The sequence below is a fragment of the Drosophila melanogaster genome, chromosome 2L, assembly GCF_000001215.4.
Source record: "Drosophila melanogaster chromosome 2L".
In the NCBI taxonomy this organism is placed as follows: domain Eukaryota; kingdom Metazoa; phylum Arthropoda; class Insecta; order Diptera; family Drosophilidae; genus Drosophila; species Drosophila melanogaster.
The window spans coordinates 8,975,926-9,001,005 of NT_033779.5; the positions used below are offsets into that span (position 1 = coordinate 8,975,926).

Below are 25,080 nucleotides of genomic sequence, written 5' to 3' on the forward strand. Positions count from 1 at the left end.
GCAGCTGTTCAAGTCAAGAGACTATATACACCCAGATTATGTGGTTCAAAAAAATAGTTACAGTTCCAAGACTTAAGATTTTCGATTTAAACTAATTGATTTCTGCATTTAAGCAAATATTGCTGAATGATCGAAATTATATACAATATAAGTTTGGATATAAGATATTTTTTAACATTGAAAGCTTTCCTTGTAAGTTATAAAAAAATTCATTTTCTAAATTTAAATAAATAAATAATTAAATATTTTTTATAATTTGAAGTTATGATAAATGTCATTTGGTTCGTTTCGAAAGTGTGTTCACCCATTATGAGTCTGCCATAGGGTATGTGTTCATTGTAAATCACTTTCATGACATCGATGGCGGATAAATTGCGCAGTCATGGCGACCCACAGTGACAAGAGCCCCAAATTGATAAATCCCGTGGGGCGGCGAGTGGTGACATAGGGTTGGATTCCTTATACAGTAGTTGGGAATTGGAACACTGGGCTGTTAGATGTGCAGTGGGCGTGCCTTCAATTAATATTTCACACTATTAATTGACGTTAATTATTTAGTTTACTTCTGGTTGCAGTTCAATGATACCTCTTTTTTTTGGGAGGGAGGGGGGAGGACTAGACGCAATGTGTGGACAGCTGTCAAAATTTCCAAAATGTGTTCAATTAAAATTCTATTGGATTCGCTGGGGGTTTTTTGAAGTTGACACTGGACGGAGGGAACAGGTGTAATAGACCCGTCAAGGACACTCGAAGAAGTTCAAAGCTCAAGGAAACTTCATATCGATCAAATTGGTCTCATATCGATCCATGGACAACCACAGATGCGACGCCTAATTTCTTGGAATTTGTGACATGTCATGTGCCGTCGACACAAGGACGGCAACAACAAAGATAACAACAGCCGAATTGACCAAAACGAACCACCAGCCAACGAACCAATTGACATTGAACCCACACCTGACCAGCAGTTCTGGGTTTGCTTTTCCAGCTTATGCGTAAGGCAAATCCTTGCAATGACCACAGCAGTGGAACTGGGGAACAGCCGCAGCTCGTGTCCCGTGCTCGTCCTTGGGCCCTCTGGGCGGGTCCTTTGGCTATTAAATCCCCTTTTCAAGCTTAATTAAGGCTACGCGTTTTGGCCAACGTGTGTACACAATGACAGACGGGGGCGGCCAACTTAGGGTTAAGCAACTCGAACCGAACATCTGTGATTAAGGACACTGGCTAAGGAGACCCTTTGTTGGCGTAAAGTGCGTTGAAAGGATGAGAAATTATGAAAACACCAACAATCGAATTATATGTGCTGTCCAATAAATTATTTGAGCACATCCGAAAAAAAAGGGTGAGATATATATTGATGATATATACCAGTACGTCATGTAAAATAATTATTTTGTCATAATTTGAACTTAAGCCACAACTCATTTGGTTTAAAAAACAAGGGTTCCGTTAAGTTGAATTGATCTATTTATATAATTGGATGAAACTAACAATGAAAATCTCTTGGCACCTGAGCGAGCATTTATAAATAGATGCCCCACAATCAGAATTACTTCAGTCCTTGCCGGTTTATTAACTCTGAACTGAATGTCCTTCAGGGCCTATTTGGGCCTAATGCGGCCATTCAAAGGTGATTAGGGGCTTGAGTAAAATATTTACACATCTCGTACAACCAGCCACACTACTAATTGGCTTAGAATTTCTTTTTTTTTTTTTTTTGATACCCATGCACCTTGAGCCATCCTGATATGGTCAGATATAAATTCTTAATTATCAACTGTGAAGTTCCCAAAGGCGGGCGTGTCAAACGAATTGAAAAACCCCGATGGCTATTGGGTACATTCATGCTTTCCTTTTCGAACTTTTAACTATTTGAATTTTTGATCAGAATTCTTAAGCATGTTTTTTGTTTAAGTATAAATATTGATTCCGCCGAAGGACATAGACCGGGTTTTACCTTCAAATGCCGTTAAGCAACAATACTCCGCAGAACGAATTTATTTACTTAACATAAAACAGTATAATATAATATCACTGGTCATAAATTCTACAAGTTGATTTGACTAAATACTACCGACTAAATTGTGCACTTCAACGATTAGCCTTTATTCGACAGTTAGCCAGTGGGCAAATAAGCCTGATTCTCATAGCCAGCGAAATTGCCCAATACCATTGATATGCGAGATGGTGAGTGCTGAATTCCATTTCCGGATTTATCGTCTAATCCATTAGTTTGACCATTTGATTTCGCACTGGTGGGCAGTACGAAATTTGCATTTCGACAGCGTCGATGGAGGAATAATCTCAGTTTGAAGAAGGCAAAGAGCAGCACATAAATGCAACAGGACAACAAAAGTACGCCAACTACCGTGGTGAAGGCATTTTGAGGTTTGCTCCAGTCAATCACATAGTAGATATAAGGTTTGCCTTTCCTATAGAGAATGACATATCTTTAAATCGTATCACATTTTATGTGGTTATAGATAAAAACTCACTTATTAATGCCACCGCACAAATGATAGATATAGGAAAAGATGGCAAACACAACTCCGAATAGTACTGGCAGAAATATATGCAGCAAACGCAGGGGATGAGCTACAATCCACAGATCGATGAACATGCAAATCGAGTTGAATGCATGAGTGAGTACATTTGTGGCATCCAAGGCGCTTTCATTAGCTAAAGGAAACGCAAACCAGTCAATGATATGATATGGCAACCTGAGTGTAAGAATAACTTACCATCATATAGAATACTCCAGTAGATGATGGTGATGACGATGGACAAGACCAGAGATATGATGTGCATACCCCAGTACAAGCGAAAATAGCTAAAGTAGCTCTTCATATTCAACAGTTTATCTGGAGTACATAAAACCATGCATATTAGCAAACTGTTTTGTTCTTATAATATATAGCCATGTCGTACTCACCCGCATATTCTGGATGATAATGCCATATAGTGACTAGAATAGCACCCAAGACGTTGGTCAACATGCACATCCATATGCCCCAGTTGGTCATGTAGATAAAGTAGAGCCAATAACTGGTTGCATCATCCGTTTCTGGCCACATTGAGATTATTACCACGACCACAAAGAACATGGCCATGAACCAGCGATAAAACAAATAGGCCATACTCTTGGTACATGATTGCCACTGCAATGGAAATTTAAATTGTTAAAACTGACATAAAATATTGGTAGCTTAAAATCTTTAAGAAGTGTAGCCAAACTTTTACTGAAAACTGCATTTTAGATATTTCTAATAAATCGTTATATATTCTAATTCATTTGTGCATTTTTTTAATCATACACCTAGCCTTTCCAAATTTGTGTATTAGAAAGGTTAAAGGTCACCATTAGTGAGAAGCGCAATTTGTTGTACCTGTCGCATGTTTAAAGTATTGCTTTTACTTGACTTGCCACACAATTTGTAACGGCTTGCTGCTTATGAATATTTCAATCCAGTAATTTACAATGCCAGAGCAATCGGTGTACACAAGTCAAAGTGTACTGTCATATATATCAGTTTGTGCATATATATTCGTATTCAGAGGCCCCTCATTCTATTGATACTCTGAATAAAAGAAGTCATTAAAAATGCTCAAGGTGAGCCCCATACAAAATGGTAAAACGGCCAATGTCTTTTACGAATGCTAAAGGAGATTCGATTCGGTCAAGTTATGTAAAAAAAAATTGGCATTTTTTTGGGTAAGGTATAAAAATAGCAAATTTTTGTAAAACGTCAAAGTATATGATCAACAGAAAAGTCGGTATTGCATGTTATAAAATACTTCACTTTGGGGTTTTATATTTAACAGTAAGCTTTTACTTTGAATCTGAGACATTAATACAGCGATGTAATTTAAAGACCTTTGACAAGTGTAACCAGATTGATCTCTAGAGCTATCTTATAGTATCGACAGCCTGCACTTTTATATGCCCACCGTGTACATTGACCTGAGTGCAAAGCAAATAGAAGCACACCTGCTCAGGTGCGTGACGAGTGGAGGCGTTTTTCTCGTAGGCCCAAGGACGCGATTATTTGTACTGTCGTCAACGTTTCATTGAACTATTTAAATTGACCCATCACCCCCTTCCCACCTTTATTTAATTCTTACCTGAGACTTGACAAAATCATCGGGGGTATCATGGTCGAAACCGCAGCTTTTGCGCTGGAACTCTTTCTTCACTGGGTGTACGATCACCTGTAGTTTGCTCATCCTGCTCATCTAGCTTCTGAGCCCTTAAGATGCTGATTTTATATTTGGTTTGGAGCTTTTGCGAAAGCAGTGATTCCCAGCACGATTATGCAATACCAATCGTACTCAGCGATTCCATTCTCCGCGCAGCTGTATAGTGCTTATCACGATTCACTATAATTAGAGGGAAATTACAGTTTTAATAAACAGAAAAATAAACTTAATTAATTATATTTGGGACCATAAAATTATTGCCTAGCTATAAACACACCAGAATGCAATAGTTTATGGCTGCCTGTAATACAATATAAACTAAAGAACATTATATCTTGACGTGGAGCTATAAACAATCTGATTGTATTAATAAGAATAAATTTGTTTACTATAGATGGATATGCTTTTCATTTCATATTTTCTATTTATAAACATCTATGTCGTAGTAATATTATTTTAGCAAACAATTTTCAGAACCCAAGTAAACATTTATAAAACACTCATCGAGCTTGTTCCGAGACGTTAGGCTATTTATTTTTCATTCTCAGTATAGTCGACAGCTAGTACACAAATAAAAAGAAAAAAAGCAAAAATATTTTTTTTTTTGACATGGAGTTTGCTGGAAAATTTCTTAAACCCGTTTGGCGGCCAATGATGCAAGGTAAGTAGCCATTTACTCTGAATGACTAGTGGGTTATCCTATTTACCATGGAACAACATATGTAAATGTAGCGGCTCGACTTTATTGTGAGAAGCCAATGCGAAGTCTAGTCGCTTTTCCTGTTGCCAAGGTGGAAAGTGGAAAATCAAAGTACATGATGGCCCACGTTTATATCCATGGGGAAATGGGTAGCGCCAAGCAGGTGATTCGTAGCCTTTCCAAGGCCAAGTACCATCGTGAGTTAAGATAGTTCTCATGACCTTAAGGTTACAATCATTCTTTCATTTTCCCAGTTGATGTATACGATGAGTTGAAAAAGGAGGCTGAGTCGATGGGCTTGTGCACCCAGGGTCTTGGAGGTGGTTACTTGGTTCACGACAAGGAAAAGAAGTACATCAAGCTGTATGGAAGATCACAGGCCCTGGGAAAAGCTGATCACGAAGCTGCCCGTGAGATATTGCAACCCATCTATACCGATCACAAGATCGATGCCGAATCTGGTGGAATGGAGCCCTAGAAGGATGTGTACTGACCAATATTTCTGTTTTAAGAAACACTCACTATTGGCTCGACATATTTTTTACAAATTTTGGTCTTACGACTGTGTGCGCATTGCTTACGTAAATTTGAATTAAATTTGACTATACGTAATAAGGTTTTCCATTTAACATTTATCCCTGAACCTTTGACCAATGTTTGTGCCATTTTTTGTTTGCTTAGTTTATCTACTAAGCCATAACCATAATGGGTAGTTAAATCTTCCCTGTTTTTAAGATTAAGCCGACCCAAAAAGGTTACAGGCTAGTGTGCAAAATGCGAAACCCAAGTTTCGAAGGTTCAAGAGCTGAAGCCTAGTAGACTGCTTAATCGTGCTAATAATGCCACTATTGTATGGCTGAATATTCATATAATTATATAAATTGGCACGCTGGGGGTAGCATCATTTATGGATCAATTTACCACACAGTTCATTCGCTTCGTTGAGCGCACTATTATTATGTATTCAGTGAATAATTATTCGCTTCATCGAGGGTAACAAAAAGAGACCCTCGGCAGTTTATTGCCCGTCATCGGTTGATTGTTAATTGCAAAAATTGAATATAAGGTTACCCAATAAAATAATTTAGTAGCCCACTTAGCTCACTACAACTACAAAAAACGTTCCTTGAGGTAGGATGTCAATAAAAGAGCTAAGTAATTAACAAAGTACTTAGGCTTTAAAGAATATTTACAGCAATCTGCCATAATGGCATATGCCTAGATAAAACATATTTGTTTTTCTCCTCATTACACCTTAGCAACCTCAGCATTTCCGATAAGATAGTGCTCAAAAAGCTCAAAAGTTTTTTTTTAACCTTGGTCTCAAAATCATTTAATGATGCAATAATACAGTAATTAGCTTGTTGTGCTTAAATAAAAGGCTAAATATCAATAGACGGACTAAGTATTCATTAAGGCGGCATATGCTTCGTCAAGACCAGAATCGCAAACAGCTTTTCTGTCCGCAACACTAGACCCTAAAATTGTATTCAGTCATAGTTTTCACGGCAATCGCGCGATGGTTTTACACAAACGTGGCGCCATAGCCGTCTAAATTATAATTACTTCTCTAGAGTATAACTCTGATATAAACATTTTTCGAGTGCGATGTTCATTGTCCCTGAACTTGCTCGCATGGCACGCTAATGAATCTTTTTAACGAACCCAAATGGTGAGGGAAGGAGGGCGGCTAATTCAGTTAACAAACAGTGAGCCATCCACTTTGGTGGCCAAGACAATTTGGTGTCTTGTTTAGTCTGCATTTTATTTACACGATTTTTCGACTGTCGCTTCAGCTTCATTTTCGTCAACAAAATATGCCAAAAAACTACCTTCAGCCTACAAATGTTTGACTTGCGTGACGAAATGGTAAGGCTAAAACGTAGTTTGATTCATAAATGTTTGTAATTTTTTTTACTGTTTTTTTTTCTGAGTATTCCTTATGATTTTCACACTTGATTATAATTACCAAGCCGTTTATTATTTCCAGCATAATTTTTTTGTACGATAAAACTTTGAAGCATATTTGAGTCACATTTTTGAAATGCCCTTTATTAATGAAACGCACTGTAACCAAAATGATATATAGGTTTATGCCTCTTGAGGTTGTACCACATTGAACTTAAAAAAATAAAACTTGTTGACCTTTACAAGCTGTGTAAATAAATTTTCATCTCGAATGCCGTCAAACCACTCGAGTGAATGGCAAGCCGAAGAGTTTAGATTCCCATGATATCTACTCCCTCATCAAGATCGACTCGATTAGATAAGACACGTCATCTATTCAGCAGACACAATCATTTCAATCACTCCAATAGAAAGTGAAATCAAAAGAGTTCAACGCCATTGAAAGCATTTCTTATGTTAATGTTAATCATAGCCAATCGAAACTTTCATATGGACTTCAAGTGGATGTCCAAAAGTTTGGTCCAAAGGCCAATCGAAAATGATCATAAAAATTCTTAAGTTTTTAATCGACCACTCTTAGACGTTAATTAGCCAATCGATAAATCCTGATTGGTGATTGGAGCCCTCAATATAATTAGTCTGCGGATTGTTGATTAAACTCAGAGTGCCAAATTATGATTATTTCGCCAATTTTGTTTATTTGGCTAAAATATCTTACAAATACATACAGATAAGAGTGCTCGCTATTTTCAATTCTTACTTAAAAAGCCTTATAATTTTGTATATAGCTCATGATCAACTTATGCCCCAATATTCTCAATGATCAATTTCTGTTACGAAACAGATCCGGTTTTCCGCTAGGTGTCATTATCGAATTGAACGAGGTCAGTGTTCAATAACTGAAAGTGTAAGAAAATAATTATCTCACTCGCTAATCAAGCGGAAGCGAAGTAGTAAAGTGCTAATAAATTTATAATATTTGTGAGAATATAAATATAAACAAATCTGGAATTGCCATGTATTCACTATTAATTTAAAACTAACCGGCGTAAACCGCAGAAAAATGCCGACTAACCAGTTTGCTAATGCATACCGGTTAATTAGCTAACACTACAGACTATTTAGACCACTTTTGCAGATTTTACATGGCTTAACTCACCTTCAAATTACCACTTTATATTGTGATTAATTTTGTTGTCCAAATTAGCTTGCCGCTCCTTGGATTTGTTGTTATTTGGTGAACAGGAAACTTTTAATCGCTCACTTGGCTCGTTTTTTCATTAACGTTTTTTGGGGACGTGCCTAAAATTTCAAGCGTATCGTAAATTCAATGAGCCAATATGTATGCAAACCTAATGCCACAAAAGTAGAAACTCTATTGTAATATATGTACATCTAAGAACGCAAAATTCACAAGAAATCCGAATAAAAAAAACTGCAGGGCCTTGAACTAAAAGAAACTAACGTCAAGATTTTATTTTCAGTTCTAAATAAATCATTAAGATGAGTACATATTTCCAACTCTAATAACTAATTTGATTAACAAATCTAGCAAGCAATGGAATAGAATAAATCTATCTTCTTGTTTAGAATAACTTATTTCAGGTGTGTATTTAGTTTGTAAATTTGTGTTTTTCAATTATTTGCCTTTTAAATTAACCGAGCACATACAGCCAACTAACACGAATTCTTCGAATAAATCTTTGCTATTTTTCTATCTTTATTAGTTTTCTTTTAAATTTGCCAATTTGTCAAATAGCACAAACTTTTCATCGTTTTTTTCGCCATGTACTTTGTCGATTATAAACGCGGTCTGTTGTTGGCTTGAACTGTCTTTTATTTTTTTGGCCCGGTTGGTAATTTCTATTTGGGTCACCACAGCAACAGCAACAACAACTTTGCATAACGGTATCCAGCCATTTCGAGCTTGTTTGTTTGTTTGCTATGAGCGGATTTGTAGTCTGCTTTGTGTATTACACCCTCCGATCACTTCACATTCACGCACCGATGCACCAGAACGGCCATAGAAATAACAGCAAAAACCATGTTAATACTACTAAGTTAACACACCAAAAGGTTAAAATGCGGAGATCGGATCGAGAAAATCACAACTTCTCGCTGCGAAGTAAGAATCAAAACTGATCGCAGCTTGCCGTTTTGCTGTTTTCCTGGAGTTACCGTATTACGATATAATATCGTAAGCGCAGACGCGGCGGCGACTGCGCAGCCGACGGTGACGTCGACGCAGGCAGGTGTGCTCGCACATGTATTTTACGGCAGAGCCAAGAGAGAAAGAGAGAAGCTGTACAGAGAAAACAATTCAGGGATTTTGTAACATAAATATGTGTTTGTTAACTTTAAAATACTATTTACTATTTAATGTCTCTGGAATCTATAACAACAACAATATTAATGACTTTATTAATGTTTTCAATAAAAAACTTCCAATTGGTTTTTACAGTGTTTGGGTATTGTATTGACAGAACGAACGACCAAGTAGCCATAAAAAACGATGGATGCTTTTTGGCTCCGTTTTTGCCCTCCTCTTTTGTCCACTTTGGGCTTAATTACTCGCTCACCTAAATTATGTGCATTTGTGTGTGCTTTTATTTGGCAAATGTTTGCAGCCACATAAAAGTACATTTTACCTGCGGGTACAGCTTGGTATAAAAGAGAAGAAAAGAGCTCGTTTTTGTTAATGTCTTAATTGTTTCGTAATATTTAGAAAGATCTTAGCACTTTCTTAAAACTGGATTTGTAACCTAATTGCAGCATTACAACGAAAAAAGCTTAGTAAGCATTTTATTGAAGAATAACAAAAGTCTTCGAGATTTGGGTTAGAAAAGTAAGCGAAAAAGTAAGTATTCCGGTTACCGAAATCTTTAGTGTCATTCAACCTGTTCCACTTCACAGTAAATGTTTTAATGATCTCTACGGTGCTGATAAAATATGAAAGGGTATTAAAAAAAAAACATTTTGAAAAATTATTTACAAATTGCTTCCAAAGACTAGAGATAAGCTTGCTCGAAATGCAGAACAATTAAAATGTTATCTACAATTGTTTTAATTTTGAATGAAATATAATGAGTTTCAATTACTTATATAATTGTTTAAAAAACGAACAGCGAAAATAAATTTAGATATTACTTTTATAAAAATTATCCTGTTCATGTCTATAATAATAAAATATTCGATTTCCACAATTAAATTCAATAACGCCACATTTTCTTTATTTCGTTTCTTTCCACTTTTGATATTCGTGATATATTTTAATACAATTCCATTATTCTTTTTATCTAACCCTTGGGTAGAGTATTTTCAACAAATTTCATATTTATACTATTTAAACCAAATATGTAATAACAACATAATGTATAAGAATTAACCTAACTAAACCAATTCAATGTTAAGGAACCAAATGATTAAAACTTACAATATGAAATACTAGATATAAATAAATGCATGCAAGTGTGCGACTCCCTTTTCAGTGTCGTTTTTGGATGGATTTGTTAATGGGAGTTACATAATGCTGGCAATGCATATAAGAACATGGTATACGTGCGGGTGCCCATGAGGTGATATTCAATGACTTTTTGTTGTATTAACTCCCTCATATCAGACCCACAGCATGAGGAGACCAAACCACACTGAATGCCCTATTGAACATTCTCTTCAACTTGTAGAGTCCAAAGAGCAGCACCCAGTAGCACATAATGAGCAGGAAGATGCCCACAAAGGTCACCATACAGCGGTTGGGATTGTTCCAATCCAGAATGGGATACACGTAGTGATTGCCAAATCTGAAGGAGAATTGTGAAGGTGATTAGCTCTAAATTGCAAGGTATACGGGTAAGATTTCAAGTACTCACTCATCTGTTCCCCCGCATAAATGGTAGATCAGCGTGAATAAAAAGAAGAATATCGCCAGACTCATTCCGTACACCATGTGAAGTATCCTAAGCGGAAATGCAATGACCAGGAAATCGATTAGCATCATCACAGAATTCATGCCGTGGGTGATAATGCTGATGGCAGGGAATCGCATGGGCTTGTCTGTAACGAAAGGAAATTCATTAAATATGTTATAAAATATGCCCTCTTTCTCTCTATTGCACATAGATATCGTAAGGTATGTAATAGCTTGCACACCCACCACTGTCATTTAAAGCAATGTAAATAATGAACGCAGATACGGCAATACTCACTCATTTTTCCATGGAGGAACACCCAGTATACTGTTGATATGATCAGAGCCAGCGACAGTGTCATATTGTAGAGCCACCAGTAGATTTTCAGGCCCCTCGACGTCTCCGCCTTGTGACCGGACTCCTGTACCAGGCTCCGGGTGCTCCTCACATCGAAGTGCCAGCAGGTGACTTGTACGGCGGAAATCAGCATGGTGATCGTACAGAGCCCGAATCCCCAGTTGGTCATGTAGATGAAGAACTTTCCATCGCAAAACTGAACGATAACGCACATGATGTACACGCCCAGGAAAAACAGTGCCCAAATCCATCGGTAGAGCAAGTATATTGTGTTGATCTCATCTTTTTGCCACTGCAATACGAGAATTATATAGTTTTAGCTATTTAATAATTAATGTAATACAATTGATTAAATTAAAAATATATTATATATGGGCAATAATTCATTGTTACATTGTTGCTGTGACAGCGATTGATAGCGAATTCCTTATCGCGTGCACCAGTCTGACCCTTACATGATCATCGATTAATAATCATGTAATATTTTAATTAAAATATTCCACACCTTTGCCCGCGTTAACAAACATGCTAAGCGCTTATCACTAGCAATGACGTAGTCCGAATTAGGGCCTGTCTAACTGATATCACCTTCGTCGCATCACAGCTTTTAGTTTTGTTGCGTGCGTAGTATTATTCAAATTTATTTGTTTAGAACTTAAATATTGCGGAAATAAAAACATTGATTCGTTAGATAACGCGATCCTTCATGGATGTTTATGGCTTGTTGTTGGCTGTCTGATAAGGTCTAGCAAGAATATTTATGGCGAGCGCCAAAACTATTGTCTGGTTCCTGTTTTGATTTGATTAGTATTTCATTCGTGAGAAATGTGTAATCAGTGTTATGGAAGAGCTCCAATAACTATCAGGGGTTTTCAGTACTTGGCTTTTTTAAGGGAATTTATTTTGGTGATTTTAAAATGACTCATAATGTTGACACAAAAACATTAATGTAGCCGATTGGTATTTTCTTGCCGGATTATACTCAGAATGAATTGTCGAAAAAGGGAGCTCAAAATTTCATAATTCTTATCTAACTTGGTATCATCATCATGGTCTTGTAGATATCTTTGTCCATATAACTTTTATATTTGCTCATGAGTGTACAAATATATAGTGATAAAAGATTCTTTTACACTTAACTGATGGTTTTTGATGGTTTGCCTTCATTCATGAACAGTTGGTTAAAAACATAGTTTCATATCCATTTGGGTTACACTTTAGTTTGTTCTATTCGTGATATTTGTTTAGAGCAATACAACTTTGAATAGAGCCCAGCTTTTAGTTTAGCTGTGCTAATTAAATACGAATTAATTAACAATGCCTGCGTGTACAATGTGTTCTCACCATAACATTTTATGTTCTCTGTGAACTTCGCTTTTTTTTTTTTGTTGAGCACACTCTAATGAACATTTGGTATACAAGCCAGTTTTACCTTTTAAGTGTATTTCTAATGGATGGCAGATATAGAATGCCCTGGGGTACTCAGGTTATATTTTGGCTTAATGCGCGGAGCTTCGTTAAATTGTTATGATAGGAATTTTAATGGTTTACTCTTTAAAAACCCTTTATTTTTCGGGTGTTTTGCTTATCATGTTTTTTATTGCACTTATCTAGTTAATTTGCTGATAGCCTGGGTCGTAGTGCGACGTCGTTTGTACAGGCCAATTATTGTGGGAATACCATTTCAAATGCATTGACTTCGACATTTGCGAACGAACAACTAGCCCCTTGGCTTTTCATATTTAAGAAACACGTGCCTCTGTGATCTCACACGAAGTTTTTGCACGGAACACTAATGACAGTGACTACTATGTATATATGTACTTATTTTTCGCTACTGCTATTTGCATTGGCACGTATGATACCACCACCTGAGTTGTAACAGCACCGATAAAGAAGACGGCTGTGTTTGGACGACTATTACGTGAAACTGTCCTCACCTGAGATCTGTAGAATAAATGAACTCGATTGTACGCAAAGCCGAAATTCGCCCTTTGCAATTCCTTGTTGAAGCTTTTGCAAAAGTCGTCGAAAAGTTGCATTTCTTATGTGATTTTCTTATATATTTATTTAACTTGTTTTATTTATTTTTTTTTTTTTATGTACACCCTTATCGCGTGGAGGGGATTTTCTGATTGCCAGGAGCGGAGACTTCCGATCCGAGTCGCGTTTAGCCGGCTACTGACTTCAGCAGCGCTTTTTGAGTTATGTTTACGACCGACACGAGCACCGAACTGGAGAGATTGAGAGAGTTAAAGGCGAGTGTAGTTGTAGGTGTGAGCAAGGAGGAGCGGTGCCCTGCTCTCTGCCGTGATCTTGAAAAAATAAAGTTATATATATATACATATATGAGTGCCTTTAAAGGTACAGAGGGATGGGATTGTGGGGAGCTATTGGGGGGGGAGCTGATCCAGTTGACACGCGCACTCGAGCTCTTCGAACGGCGAACTGAATGTCGCCGAATCGGTTCGGTTTGGATCGTAATCGGATCGATTCGCAGCCCGATCGAGAATTGGTGGATCGCTCGATTCCAGTCGTTTGGTTGCCTAACGGGAATTGGACACATCGACTACGGGCGTATCATGCTTTATAGCGAGACATCGCCACCAAATTCAATTTAATATAATATGGAGCACTCGCCAGCCGAAAGAGTGTCAAATAGCAAGTACCGCCCTCTGGGTCGGTGGGAACCGTTTAACGAGCGGCATTAAAAAAGTATCAGTGGTATTATTGACAGCACTCACATATGCCACGATTGACCAGCACTGAACTTGAAGCCATGGAGGTCGTCCAATTAAGATCTACCCATTAGCAACGGGTAACACCCGAAAGCTCCAAAATCTGAAATTGGATGCTCGAAATTCCAGCTGACCTACATTTTTTTTTGCAGAGCGATAGGTCTTATCTAATCCATCGGAGAGCCGACTACCACCATGCACTTCAAAATAGCTAATTAGTAGGAAATTAAGCTCTGTTTATTTGATAAGCAAAAAATTCATATTTAATTGCAGCATGTGTGCTATATTTATCTATATTAGTAGATATCATTAGCCGGATTCACGTGCAGTCACTGAAAATACTTGAAATTTTAATGGGAAGTGGCCATTTGTGATGTATTTGTAGATTCTTAGTAGTGGGTAATCAATTTCTGGTTTTATGGAATTTTCAACAGAGAATAAATAACGTCCATACGATTCTACTTTATTTACTATTATTGATACCCTGCTGTTGGGCTAGCCAACAAGCTCCACTGCAGTTTCAATTTCTGGCTGAACTTGAAGCAATTCGAGAGCCTAACAAACGGGCTGCTTCGATTACCATTGGACATTCCATGATCAATTATTCTGCATACCCATTTCATCAAATTCACAACCCGATCGCAAGTAATCAAAAGGGCAACTAGATCGATACCCTGTAATTGTTGACCGTGCCATTGGTCGGTAAGAAGAAATCGAAAGTGTCGTTGACATTTCTTGTAAATAAAGAAACTTTCACGTTCTTGAATAAATTTAATTTGGCTCTGTAATTGAAAGCCAATTTCATCGGAGATGTTGATTCATTTAACCTTTGGCTTGTTTCTGTGGGAATAACCTGACAACTGACAGATTTTTGTACAAAATTTTCTATCAGCTATATTTTCCGTGCTATGAAATATGAACTAGGTTGTTTACAAATAAGCTGGATTTATCAATTGAATGTTTGGCATTGAAAATCTAAGAATTCCCCCTGGAAGTATTACTATTAATGGAATTGGATAGGCTTATTTACATTTCGTTTGCAGTACTTCAAACAAAACAAATAAAGACCTTTTCTTGTGTTCCACATAATTTTGAATTCGATGTGAAGCTTTAATACCAATAAACAGATCGAATATTTTTGCTTGCGCAGAGTAATTATGATGAATAATAATTATGAACATAAAAAACACCCTGTTTTGCCAAAAAGCTCCATCTACGTCGCTTTTCTGTCTTACTATTTCCCCTTATCACAGAACCCATGATTCATTCAATGAAGTTCAAGTAAAATAGTATTTTTATGTTTTTTTTTTTCCAATCTTTTGGACATTCCCAAAAGCTTTTGCAAAATATTTGCTTTAAGTCCAGTGATTTCATGTCCAACACTTCCTATCAGCAAAGGAAACAACCTCAATCAAATTTCCTCCACTTTGAACATACTCGTACAATGATAGTGGAACCAATAAATTGGCAATATGAGTGTGACAAACTCTCCCTTTTAGGGAAAGAGTTATGCATTATTACACCTTTAGACACCTAATATATACATACATACATACATAATAGAATCGTGGATTTTTCGAAATATCTAATATCTATCATGTCTTAGTTTTTAAAGTGCAAATACAACAAAAATACTTTCGATTCTTTGAAAAAACACAAAAGGAATATTTTTCAGTTTTCTTAGGGAAAGTCATAGTTTCTACGTTCTTCAATTAGAAGTGCTTTCAATCAAATATGATTTTGAATTGATTATTTTTCGGTAGACTCTTATCGCGCCTGAGTCTGAGTCGACTTTTGGCTTGTCAAGGAGGAAAAACCGTCAGCACTTGAGGAACACGTTTGTTTATCAATATGTTTATTGCCTTGCATATGCGAAAATTCCCAAAAATGTTTAAAAATTCAGGGCCATCGATTGCTGTGGGTCTGGGCCCAATCCGGAATATTAATGGTAATGGTGCCGGAAAAGTACCATTCACGGACCACCCGTCTGGGTTCAATTCAGTCTATGACTCTGAACGCACTTGTACACAACGACGACCAGGTTTTTTTTGGGCTTATCGAAGGCGTGCGCTGCCGACGATTTTGACATAAACGGTACTTGTCCAGGTGATAAGGATCCAGATAACTGAAGCGTTGCCTATCACAGCCGATTACCCCGATTCAAGCCGAAACGATTTGCGGAAAAAATGGCCATCCATTCAGCGTACTTAACACCTGTACCGCATGGCTTCGTCAGTCTGCGATCTACCGGCAAGGAAGTCACCTGCTCTGGACTCTGTTGGCCCTCCTAGTCCAGCGAAACCGTCGACGAGTTCATCCAGCCACCGAGATGCGTGACAAAAGTCAGGAGCCATGTTGCCTGCCACTGAAGGAGGAGTTCCAACGCTCCAAGTTCTCGCTGCATCACGATGATCCTGGCGACTTCTGTCGTTCGCAATGGCAGAAGGGCGATCGGAATATCATCTGGCTGCTATATCGATGGATCCTGGCTGCTTTTTTCGCAGCGGGTGTGATCGGCAGCATGGTTGAAACCTTTAACGGTGGTCGCTGGTTTATTTATCTCACGGATTGGGGTTTTTCCCTATGCTTTTATTGCTGTACATATGGCGCCATAATCGCCACCATCTACTTCATAAAGCCTTCTTATTTTGGTGAGTAATGTTTACAAAATTATTTTATTAAAAAAAAATCATTCCTTAAAAATTCGCTTATAATTAAATTAGCTATTGCTCGTAGATGTACAAAAACTATTAACAGGGTAATGATCAAGATAAGACGTAATTACCAAATTGAAATTCGAACTTTGGGAATATTCCGCCGCTTCGTAATACCAATGGGCTTAACAATACTTGTCTGGAAATACCTCAAAATTATATAGATATAAGTTGTCACGACACGAGTTGTTTGATATTATCAATCAATTGTGTATTCTAACTATTATCAATTTCAACTTTTAGCTCCTGGCAGTTGGGCCCTGAAGATCTATTGGATATCCCACTACACAACTGTAGTCCTGGCCATGATGATCACCTTGGTCTTCTGGGCTGCCCTTTATCCTTGTGAGTTCTGATTTTAATTAATTACAAAATATATGTACTTATGATAGTTTCTTATAGCCATGCCAGGAATGGGTGCTGAGCTGTACAACTTGTGGGCCCATGCGTTTAACTCCATTTGCCTGGTCTTCGATTGCTTTATGGTGGCCTTCCCCACCAGAATTATGCATTTCGTGTATCCCTTTACCGCTGGCATTACCTATGGAGTATTCTCCTTGATTTACTTTTGGGCTGGCGGCATGGATCCGTAAGTACATACTTGCAAAGTTTAAAACCAATTATTATTTTCCAATAATATTCACAGAATGGGAAATCGATTCATCTACTTCATCTTGGACTGGGAGCGACCTGGTCTGGCCATTGGAACCGTATGTGGATGTGTGGTTCTGGTCAGCTGCTTTTGTGTGTTGGTCTTTGGTTTCTACAGATTACGTATCTCGATTTACGAATCGTGCAGTAAGAAACCTGATGAAATTCCAGCTACTACTGCTTCACCGAAAGAACCAGCACAAACTGTTTGAGTCTAATTCATAACGATTTTAGTTGGTTTTCAAATAGGAAGGCTGTGCACTTTTGAAAGGTGATTACATTTTGATCATTTTTTGAATAACTTGCAGAGGCTCTGATGTACATATATGTATTTTTCATTAATCTACCTCCAAGAACACAAGGATCGCAGGATTCTTCTTAATTTTGAGCAAGAAGTCCTATTGCAAACGGAGTATTCATAGAATGCTCTTAGTCACGATTTTGTTGTTGAATGAATTATTGTTTAAAGCTTCAAATTTGAATTGAGTTAATGTTACATACAGATGGACAATAAACAAAATTCAAATATTATTTAAAGCCCACGGTTTTTTCCAATCACTTCATGCCTTCGAAAAATATTGTACTACTCTTTAAACAGGCAATTTGCTTGTATATTTATAATAAGACAATCAATATGTTTGAATTTATATACGATTATTTCATTCTATAATGTTGTTTGTTTGGCACTATCGATGGCCACTATAAAACTTAATTTTCATATCTGAAAACGATTTGGCAGACAGGTCGATAGTGGGTTTTTCAAGTGCTAGAATCGAACTTTTATTCTCTATCTTAACAACAACTACTGATAGGGTTTCCGTGATTCGCTGCTGGGAATATGGAATATGGTATGAACCGATCGGGTTTATCGTGGACTCTGATCAAGAATTTCCAATGATATCTACTATTAGCAAAGAGTTGTACTACCGAGCCAAAATCATACGACACTTGGAGTCCTAATAATGAGCAATTAAGCAATGGTTTTATGCGCCATCAAAAAAACCAGGAAATTCCGAAAGTGACTTTTCGAATTCCAATAGCTTTTAAAGCGACTGCGCTAGATGGTATGATAATGGTAGATAATGGTATGTTGCTCTAATCAAAGTTCGATTCAGTCAACCGCTCTGACCAATCTTGTCCACGCTGGGGGTCTTATCGTTAGCGAGTTCTGCTGCCGAACCAGACATAAAAGGTTCTTAACAGGATGATAAGGATCGTGATAATTCATACGCCTAGTACCACACGATTAGCTCTATTCAGAGCGGTAAATGTGGCTATTAAGCCAATGGAACACCTGTTCCTTCATCAGTCTGCAGATTACCACCAAAGTTATAACTAGCTCATCCAGTCGAGTCCATCGAATAATGGCTGATCCGAACGCAGAGTCCTGCTGCCAGCCCCTAAAGGAGGAGTTTCAGCGGTCAAAATTCTCGCTGCACCATGAAGATCCTGGTGTCTTCTGCCGATCACAATGGCAGAACGGAGAGCGGAATTTAATCTGGGTTCTATACCGATGGCTTCTGGCTGCTTTCTTTGCCGCTGGAGTCATTGGCAGCATGATGCAGGATTTCAATGGCGGTCGATGGTTTATTTATCTCACGGATTGGGGATTTACACTGTGTCTATTTACCTGCACTTACGGGGCTGTAATCGCTACTATTTACTACTTCAATCAATCTTATTTTGGTGAGTATTAGTCGTTGTAATGGGACTGTAATAAGTTTCAATTCTGCAAATCTAAATACACTTTTACTTTGACTAAGTTTTAGTTTAGTTGTGTATGCAAGAAAAGTATTAAATCGGGCAGTCTATAATAACACTTTCAGCTCCCGGACATTGTGCTCTGAAAATTTACTGGATCTCACACTACACCACTTCGGTACTATCCATGTTGATTACCACCGTCTTCTGGGCAGCTCTATCATTAAGTAAGCAAAGATCTTAAAATCTATATTACACTTTCATTAAGACCCAATTTAATCTCTCTTAGCCATGCCAGAAGTGGCAGGTGAGCTTTACAACTTGTGGTGCCATGCATTCAACTCGATCTGCATGGTCTTCGACTGCTTTATGGTGGCTTATCCTAACCGTCTTATGCACTTTGTGTATCCCTTTTCGGTGGTGCTCATATTCTTGATGCATTCCCTTATTTACTATTGGGCCGGCGGAACCGACATGTAAGTAGAGCTATGCAATCTTATCCAACTTTCAGCTTAATATTACTTTTGCAGCGACGGAAATCGCTTCATCTACTTCGCCCTGGACTGGGCTCGACCTGGTCTGGCGATTGGATTCGTTTGCGCGAGTTTGGCATTGATCTGTTGCTTTTCCCTCGTGGCCTTTGGAATTTACAGGTTGCGGATGTCAGTGTACAACTGTTGTGGCAAAAGGAAGGAGGAAGCACCAGCCTTAAAAGCTACGCCCAATGAATCATCTCCAACTGTTTAAGATAAATTCTAGCAAATTTAATAATTTTCATCGAATTGGAAATATGTAGCTGTACTTAGGCCATTTTCTGGACCACAGCGAACTGCAGCGATTGGATTTGGTTGGACCATTTTTCCAGGGCATTGTACCGCGAAGCACTGCTGTTGATCTTGTCCAGCTGCAGCACCTGATTCACCTGGTCGATGCGTCCCTTGATTGTGCTGGCGATGAAATAAACGTTAGTTGAGTTTACATCATCTTCAATATTTATATCTTACTCATCTAGAATGCAGGAAACCAGCAGGCTTTCCACCTCAGCTGGCTCAATGTTCAGTGCATTGGCTATGAAGGGTATAGCGATGTTCTTATAGGGCCTGATAAGTTTTATAAGCACCTGGGTGCGAATGTTACGCAGCAAATCTTCGATGTGTTCACGTATAAACTGATCGGCCATGATATTGCTGCGATGTTGCCTTAAGATGGTTTCAAACTCATTGATATCGTTGTTTTGATAGGAATTGACCAGGTTTGTCATAGCAAGGATTTCCGGATCATTTTTATACGGTTTGGCTTCCTGTGAGTCAAAGGGATTTATGCCCGATTTCATCAGCCTGAAAATGAGTGGAACAATTAATAAGGGAAAATGCTTTTCCTGTTTTCTGTTTTACATACATGTTGGCCAACACCAAGTACTTTAGGCAAGTGGTTCTGCGCGGCGAACCGCTCTCATCGTAGTTCTTGAACGCCTCAAAGAAGTCCGTGTGTGCCTTTTCGAACTCGCCTTCTCGTAGATGCATTTTACCGCCGCACTCACGGATGACACCCATGATTAGGGGATGAGGAATGGCCGACTTGATGTGGAGTGACTGTTCATAGAGGGCCTTAAGTTTCTTGTTGTTCTTCTGCACCGTATACATCTGAATCTCCAGGGCATAGATTTCCAGGAGCTGAGTGCCCTTCTTCAGATCGTCCTCGCCATCGTCCGTCTGACAGCTTTGATGCAATTGCTTTAGTATCTTCTGCAGCTTGGTAAAGTCACTGCGGTCGAAGTAGAGTTTGCCCAGCTTGGTGTTGGTCTTAAACCACAGCCGATCGTTTTTCGCATCCCGCAAAGCATCCAGAGTGGTCTCGTAAAAGTTTTGGAGCAGTGCCATCTGAAATTAAGCATAAATTGTTAAGCTTAAATGGAAAAACACAAAGGAAAGAAAAGGACTCACATTCTTCGATGTGGATATGTAGTCCAGAATCGAATTGATGCTCTTTTCCGAATGGTTCCTGGTGACGGCACTCTTGATGTAGGTGAGTAGCTGCTTATAGCGCACCATCATTTCATCGTAGTTGCACTGAAGGGATAAGCCATTAGCTAGGGATATATAATATATTAACCGGCTGCACACTTCCTTACCAGCCTAAAGTTGATCTTGATCATCTGCTTCAGCGCCTTGAAGCCCCACTCTCCTTTTTCGCCATTTTCCAGATCGAGCACCTTTTGGAAACTGGCCAACGCCGCTTTGGGCTCCTCCTCCTTCAGAGCCTTGCTGTTGTAGTACTGATTCTCCAGATCCACATCCGGTTCCGAGTTGCTATCTTCGGAATATTCCTATAAGATTTTCAAAGTTGCGAGTCAATAGAAGCCGGCTTAATTTGAATTTGCCTAAAACAGGCAAATTGCTGTAGTAGTTACCAATCCATAGTCCTCATCATCGTCGCACATAAAATCATCATCGTTGTCGGACATTTTACGGGTTTGGCTTTGTAAACTACGCTTTATGAGCAAATTATTGCCAATCTATAATATTTTTACTAGAAAAAAACACAAAGCCTAAAAACTGTGTGACCGTTTGGTGAATAGCAAAATATTGCCGCCAAATGTGGCTATCAGCTGTTGAAATCGATAACTGTGACTAATAGAGATGAGCAACAGAAATAGTGACTGATACCTAATTTGCAATTATTTATATCCTAGAAGAGAAAAATATATTGTTATCATTTCAAGTGACCGATATTTATTTTCCAAATTCCGTGACTGCTTTCCTGCTACTTAACGGTTGTAAAGCTTTGCCCATCCCTGGTTTCGAACAGTGCTGCCCATCATTTACATTGGCATTTGTTTTCATCCTTTTTTTTTGACAAGTAAAATGAGGTAAATAAACTGAATATCGAAATTTTTAATCTATTAAATGCAAAACAAACACAGCCTGACCAAGCGACTTCTGCACATCCATCCCCGTTGCAGCTTCTCCAAGAGATCGCATCCCTCGGCGGATCGCAATTCGCAACCGATTTCGGAGGCGCTACTCTCTCAAGTGGACAAAACCACCGAGAATTTGCAATTGCTGGAAATTGCTTCAGGCTCGGGACAACATGCTGGATTCCTGGCGCCCCTGCTGCCCAACATCACCTTCCAGCCGACGGAGTACGAAAGGAATCAGTTCGGTTCGATTGCTGCCTATGCAGGGGATTGTCCCACTCGAAATATTCGCCCGCCATTCCATGTGGACATCACCCGGGATCCCGGAGACTGGGAGGCTCCACCAGCACCAGCCAGCTACGACTACATGTTCAACTCGAACATGATGCACATCAGTCCGTGGTCCTGCTCCATTGGACTATTCCGGGCTGCCGGACAGCTGTTGAAGAAGGGCGGCAGGATGTTCACCTACGGACCATATGCACAAGACGGTATACTCGTTCCACAGAGCAATGTGGACTTCGATCGGAGCCTGCGACAGAGGGACGCCTCCTGGGGCGTTCGCGACATTAAGGACCTGAAGGTCTTGGCGGCCGAAAATGGACTGCAGCTGGAAAAGCTCGTCAAGATGCCATCAAACAACAAGTTCCTGACCTGGCTAAAGCTATAAAGTAGTGCACTAGACTAAGGCTATTGGGGCGCTATTACCCGCTCCTAGATAACATCGTTTATTTTGGCGGCAATAAAGTTTATTGTCGTCGAAGTGCCTGCTCATCGAACTAGGCCAAGTGGTCAGAGCGAGAGTGCAGGAATTGACCCTGAAAACGCAGTTGATAATAGCTTGATCGATTGGCAAACTATATATAAAGACGGATTTGTTTGCACCTGCAGCATATGCGATCGAGCATTGGATTGACCGGCATGGCAAAGACGATTCTTCATCTGTTTATCGGCGGGATTCTCCTGGTAAATCTGAGCTTAGGAGCCACTGTAAGGCGCCCACGCCTGGATGGACGCATTGTGGGCGGCCAGGTGGCTAACATAAAGGACATTCCCTATCAGGTTTCCCTGCAGCGTAGCTATCACTTCTGTGGTGGCTCTTTAATCGCTCAGGGTTGGGTGCTCACAGCTGCCCACTGCACTGAAGGATCTGCGATACTCTTATCCAAAGTTCGTATTGGCTCCTCGCGGACTTCTGTGGGCGGTCAATTGGTGGGGATCAAGCGAGTTCATCGACATCCCAAATTCGATGCCTACACCATTGACTTTGACTTTTCGCTGCTCGAACTGGAGGAATATAGTGCCAAGAACGTGACGCAGGCTTTCGTTGGGCTTCCCGAACAGGATGCGGACATTGCCGATGGTACACCGGTCCTGGTTTCCGGCTGGGGAAACACGCAGAGCGCCCAGGAGACCTCAGCCGTTCTGCGGTCCGTTACGGTGCCCAAAGTCAGTCAGACGCAGTGCACAGAGGCTTATGGCAACTTTGGCAGCATCACGGATCGCATGCTCTGCGCCGGATTGCCGGAGGGCGGCAAGGACGCCTGCCAAGGTGACTCCGGAGGACCTCTCGCTGCTGATGGTGTCCTTTGGGGCGTGGTCTCCTGGGGCTACGGTTGTGCTAGACCAAACTATCCCGGCGTTTATTCGCGAGTCTCTGCGGTTCGTGACTGGATTAGCTCTGTTAGTGGCATTTGAGATCATTACTTCATCAAAACTAAACTAAATGAATAAAGGGAATGGATATACGTTACGATTTGAGTATTGGTTTCATAGTTAATACCCTATTTACATAAAATACAATTTTCAAGCGTATTTTTAGGAAAGATATGAACTTCAGTAGTAAACAGATTTCAATGTTTTCGAAACCGATGCACTCAAATAACTCACAACATTTTCTTGCACCAGCTGCACTTTTCTTTTGCTCCATTCATCATCGCCCTACGAAGCAATTGACCCAGAAAAACCCCTGGACCCAATATTGACATAGTCTGGAAGGAGGAAGTGCCCTGGATGACCACATCATATCAATAACTGCAGGCAGAACCGATCAAATTTACCTAATAATTGGACCGAAGGCAAATAAAAGTTTTCGCGAAGAGAAAAACATACAAAGTTGCAATAGATTGAATTGACTGGCAAGAGTGGCAGAAGTATCCAATTCGATGGAAAGAAGTTTTTCATCTGCGTTTGTGACTCTTCCTAGTTTTCCCAGCCATTTTCCTGGCCTCACTAATTGTTGATTAAATGCTGCAAATTGCTGCAAGCTTGGCCACTAGCCGCCCATAGTCGCTTTTCTTCTGGCCTTTCCGTTGACGTTTCGGTTACTCTGCACCATCTACGGTTGTCATAGCAGTTAGCAGTGGGAACCACAGGTGCTAAAAGTGGGTGGGCGCCGGGTGGAAAATCGCCCGGCAGGTGTGTGTCGTTGTGTCCTTTGGGTCATTGCAATTTCGCACGTGAACTTGTTAACAGCAAGGAGCTGCAAAAAATGGCAAAGTGAACTAAACGAAGCCAAGACATGAACTGCAAATTGAACGGTTATGTCGAGAGATGGGGTACAAGTTTCAACTTTCAAATGAACTCAAGTGGGTCAATGTGCAGCACAATTTCGGGGGTGTAAAATCCCAAATAAGAAGACTTTACTCGTTGAGTTTTTGTAAGAAACTGATTTTATTTGGAAATATCTTCGGTTTAAATAGGTGACATGAGAATCGCATCTTAAAGTAAATGGCCTACGCAGAGGCCTAAGTAAATAGTCCCCGCCTTATCGAGGTCCCACGCTCGGGCACATCTGCCTATCTTGAGCGGCGAGGACCTTATCTGTGGTCTCCCACTAAGGGACTATTTTAGGAGGCGGGGAACGATCTCAAGTGACTGACTCATGTAGTGTGCACTTAAATTACATGTTTTTGAGCAATGCACCCATGTCGCCTTAGATAACAAAATCCTAAATATAATTTATCGCTCTCGATTCATTTACATAAGATATGAACGGAGCCCAAAATTGTAAGTCTTTAAATATATTCGTGTTCATGTGTGAACATTCTGCCAAAGGGCCAGCAAGCTGAGATGTACATTAGTATATTAGTTGCATTTATAACAGTAGTGGACTGTATTTATTTGATATATGTTCATTTATTTTGCAACTAAGATTTCAATGGGCCTAGTTTTTCTGGCTTTTAATTTTATTGGATTACAATTATGGTTTATATTATTTTTAATTCAACAATTTGTACTCAATTAACTTATTTTAAACATTTTGCTTTTTCTATGTAGAAGTACATTT

At 39.3% G+C, this 25,080-nt stretch overlaps 8 protein-coding genes across 17 annotated transcripts, besides 1 other annotated feature; 5 read left to right on the forward strand and 3 right to left on the reverse strand.

Moving 5' to 3' along the window:
* Positions 1–1,908: 1,908 nt before the first annotated feature.
* On the reverse strand, positions 1,909–8,947 carry CG13101 (uncharacterized protein). 2 transcript variants are annotated; one of them, NM_164841.2, is made up of 7 exons: positions 8,811–8,947; positions 7,965–8,107; positions 4,123–4,377; positions 2,933–3,158; positions 2,742–2,861; positions 2,496–2,679; positions 1,909–2,432 (listed from the first exon to the last, which is right to left on the reverse strand). In NM_164841.2, exons 3-7 carry the CDS (start codon positions 4,231–4,233, stop codon positions 2,117–2,119), a joined length of 957 nt encoding a protein of 318 aa, NP_723433.1. In that variant the 5' UTR covers positions 4,234–4,377; positions 7,965–8,107; positions 8,811–8,947; the 3' UTR covers positions 1,909–2,116. The 2 variants fall into 2 exon arrangements, with proteins under 2 accessions (NP_723433.1, NP_609264.1); NM_135420.3 differs by having other exon boundaries at positions 2,037–2,432; positions 8,876–8,947.
* On the forward strand, positions 4,734–5,507 carry CG18662 (uncharacterized protein). The gene is made up of 3 exons (NM_144304.2): positions 4,734–4,858; positions 4,930–5,094; positions 5,152–5,507. The coding sequence occupies exons 1-3, from the start codon at positions 4,807–4,809 to the stop codon at positions 5,373–5,375; spliced, it is 441 nt and encodes a 146-aa protein (NP_652561.1). The 5' UTR covers positions 4,734–4,806; the 3' UTR covers positions 5,376–5,507.
* Positions 8,948–10,010: 1,063 nt separating the features above from the next.
* rost (rolling stone) lies at positions 10,011–13,614 on the reverse strand. Of its 3 annotated transcripts, NM_001273345.1 has the most exons (5): positions 13,427–13,614; positions 13,011–13,304; positions 11,011–11,362; positions 10,675–10,858; positions 10,011–10,605 (listed from the first exon to the last, which is right to left on the reverse strand). In NM_001273345.1, the coding sequence occupies exons 2-5, from the start codon at positions 13,110–13,112 to the stop codon at positions 10,416–10,418; spliced, it is 828 nt and encodes a 275-aa protein (NP_001260274.1). In that variant the 5' UTR covers positions 13,113–13,304; positions 13,427–13,614; the 3' UTR covers positions 10,011–10,415. The 3 variants fall into 3 exon arrangements, with proteins under 3 accessions (NP_001260274.1, NP_001260275.1, NP_723435.1); NM_001273346.1 differs by lacking the exon at positions 13,427–13,614 and having other exon boundaries at positions 13,011–13,362; NM_164842.2 differs by lacking the exon at positions 13,427–13,614 and having other exon boundaries at positions 13,011–13,257.
* A 2,195-nt stretch (positions 13,615–15,809) lies between these two features.
* CG9555 (uncharacterized protein) lies at positions 15,810–17,707 on the forward strand. Of its 2 annotated transcripts, none has more exons than NM_001298841.1 (4): positions 15,810–16,459; positions 16,766–16,867; positions 16,925–17,111; positions 17,169–17,707. In NM_001298841.1, exons 1-4 carry the CDS (start codon positions 16,138–16,140, stop codon positions 17,383–17,385), a joined length of 828 nt encoding a protein of 275 aa, NP_001285770.1. In that variant the 5' UTR covers positions 15,810–16,137; the 3' UTR covers positions 17,386–17,707. The 2 variants fall into 2 exon arrangements, with proteins under 2 accessions (NP_001285770.1, NP_609265.1); NM_135421.4 differs by having other exon boundaries at positions 16,042–16,459.
* Positions 17,708–17,892: 185 nt separating this feature from the next.
* Positions 17,893–21,454, reverse strand: alien. 4 transcript variants are annotated; one of them, NM_001273347.1, is made up of 7 exons: positions 21,285–21,454; positions 21,006–21,200; positions 20,818–20,943; positions 20,273–20,754; positions 19,879–20,211; positions 19,677–19,821; positions 17,893–19,613 (listed from the first exon to the last, which is right to left on the reverse strand). In NM_001273347.1, the coding sequence occupies exons 1-6, from the start codon at positions 21,336–21,338 to the stop codon at positions 19,677–19,679; spliced, it is 1,335 nt and encodes a 444-aa protein (NP_001260276.1). In that variant the 5' UTR covers positions 21,339–21,454; the 3' UTR covers positions 17,893–19,613. The 4 variants fall into 4 exon arrangements, with proteins under 4 accessions (NP_001260276.1, NP_523517.1, NP_001285771.1 ...); NM_078793.6 differs by having other exon boundaries at positions 18,744–19,613; NM_001298842.1 differs by having other exon boundaries at positions 19,554–19,821.
* Positions 18,466–19,692, forward strand: CG17906 (uncharacterized protein). The gene is made up of 4 exons (NM_135422.3): positions 18,466–18,859; positions 19,000–19,101; positions 19,164–19,350; positions 19,405–19,692. The coding sequence occupies exons 1-4, from the start codon at positions 18,538–18,540 to the stop codon at positions 19,619–19,621; spliced, it is 828 nt and encodes a 275-aa protein (NP_609266.1). The 5' UTR covers positions 18,466–18,537; the 3' UTR covers positions 19,622–19,692.
* Positions 21,455–21,679: 225 nt separating the features above from the next.
* Positions 21,680–22,619, forward strand: CG18661 (uncharacterized protein). Of its 2 annotated transcripts, none has more exons than NM_144305.5 (2): positions 21,680–21,743; positions 21,798–22,619. In NM_144305.5, the coding sequence occupies exons 1-2, from the start codon at positions 21,739–21,741 to the stop codon at positions 22,459–22,461; spliced, it is 669 nt and encodes a 222-aa protein (NP_652562.2). In that variant the 5' UTR covers positions 21,680–21,738; the 3' UTR covers positions 22,462–22,619. The 2 variants fall into 2 exon arrangements, with proteins under 2 accessions (NP_652562.2, NP_001188743.1); NM_001201814.2 differs by having other exon boundaries at positions 21,837–22,619.
* Try29F (Trypsin 29F) lies at positions 22,612–23,891 on the forward strand. Of its 2 annotated transcripts, none has more exons than NM_001298843.1 (1): positions 22,612–23,891. In NM_001298843.1, exon 1 carries the CDS (start codon positions 22,686–22,688, stop codon positions 23,487–23,489), a length of 804 nt encoding a protein of 267 aa, NP_001285772.1. In that variant the 5' UTR covers positions 22,612–22,685; the 3' UTR covers positions 23,490–23,891. The 2 variants fall into 2 exon arrangements, with proteins under 2 accessions (NP_001285772.1, NP_523518.2); NM_078794.3 differs by having other exon boundaries at positions 22,612–23,543.
* A 518-nt stretch (positions 23,892–24,409) lies between these two features.
* Positions 24,410–25,080: part of a mobile genetic element that runs on past the window's edge.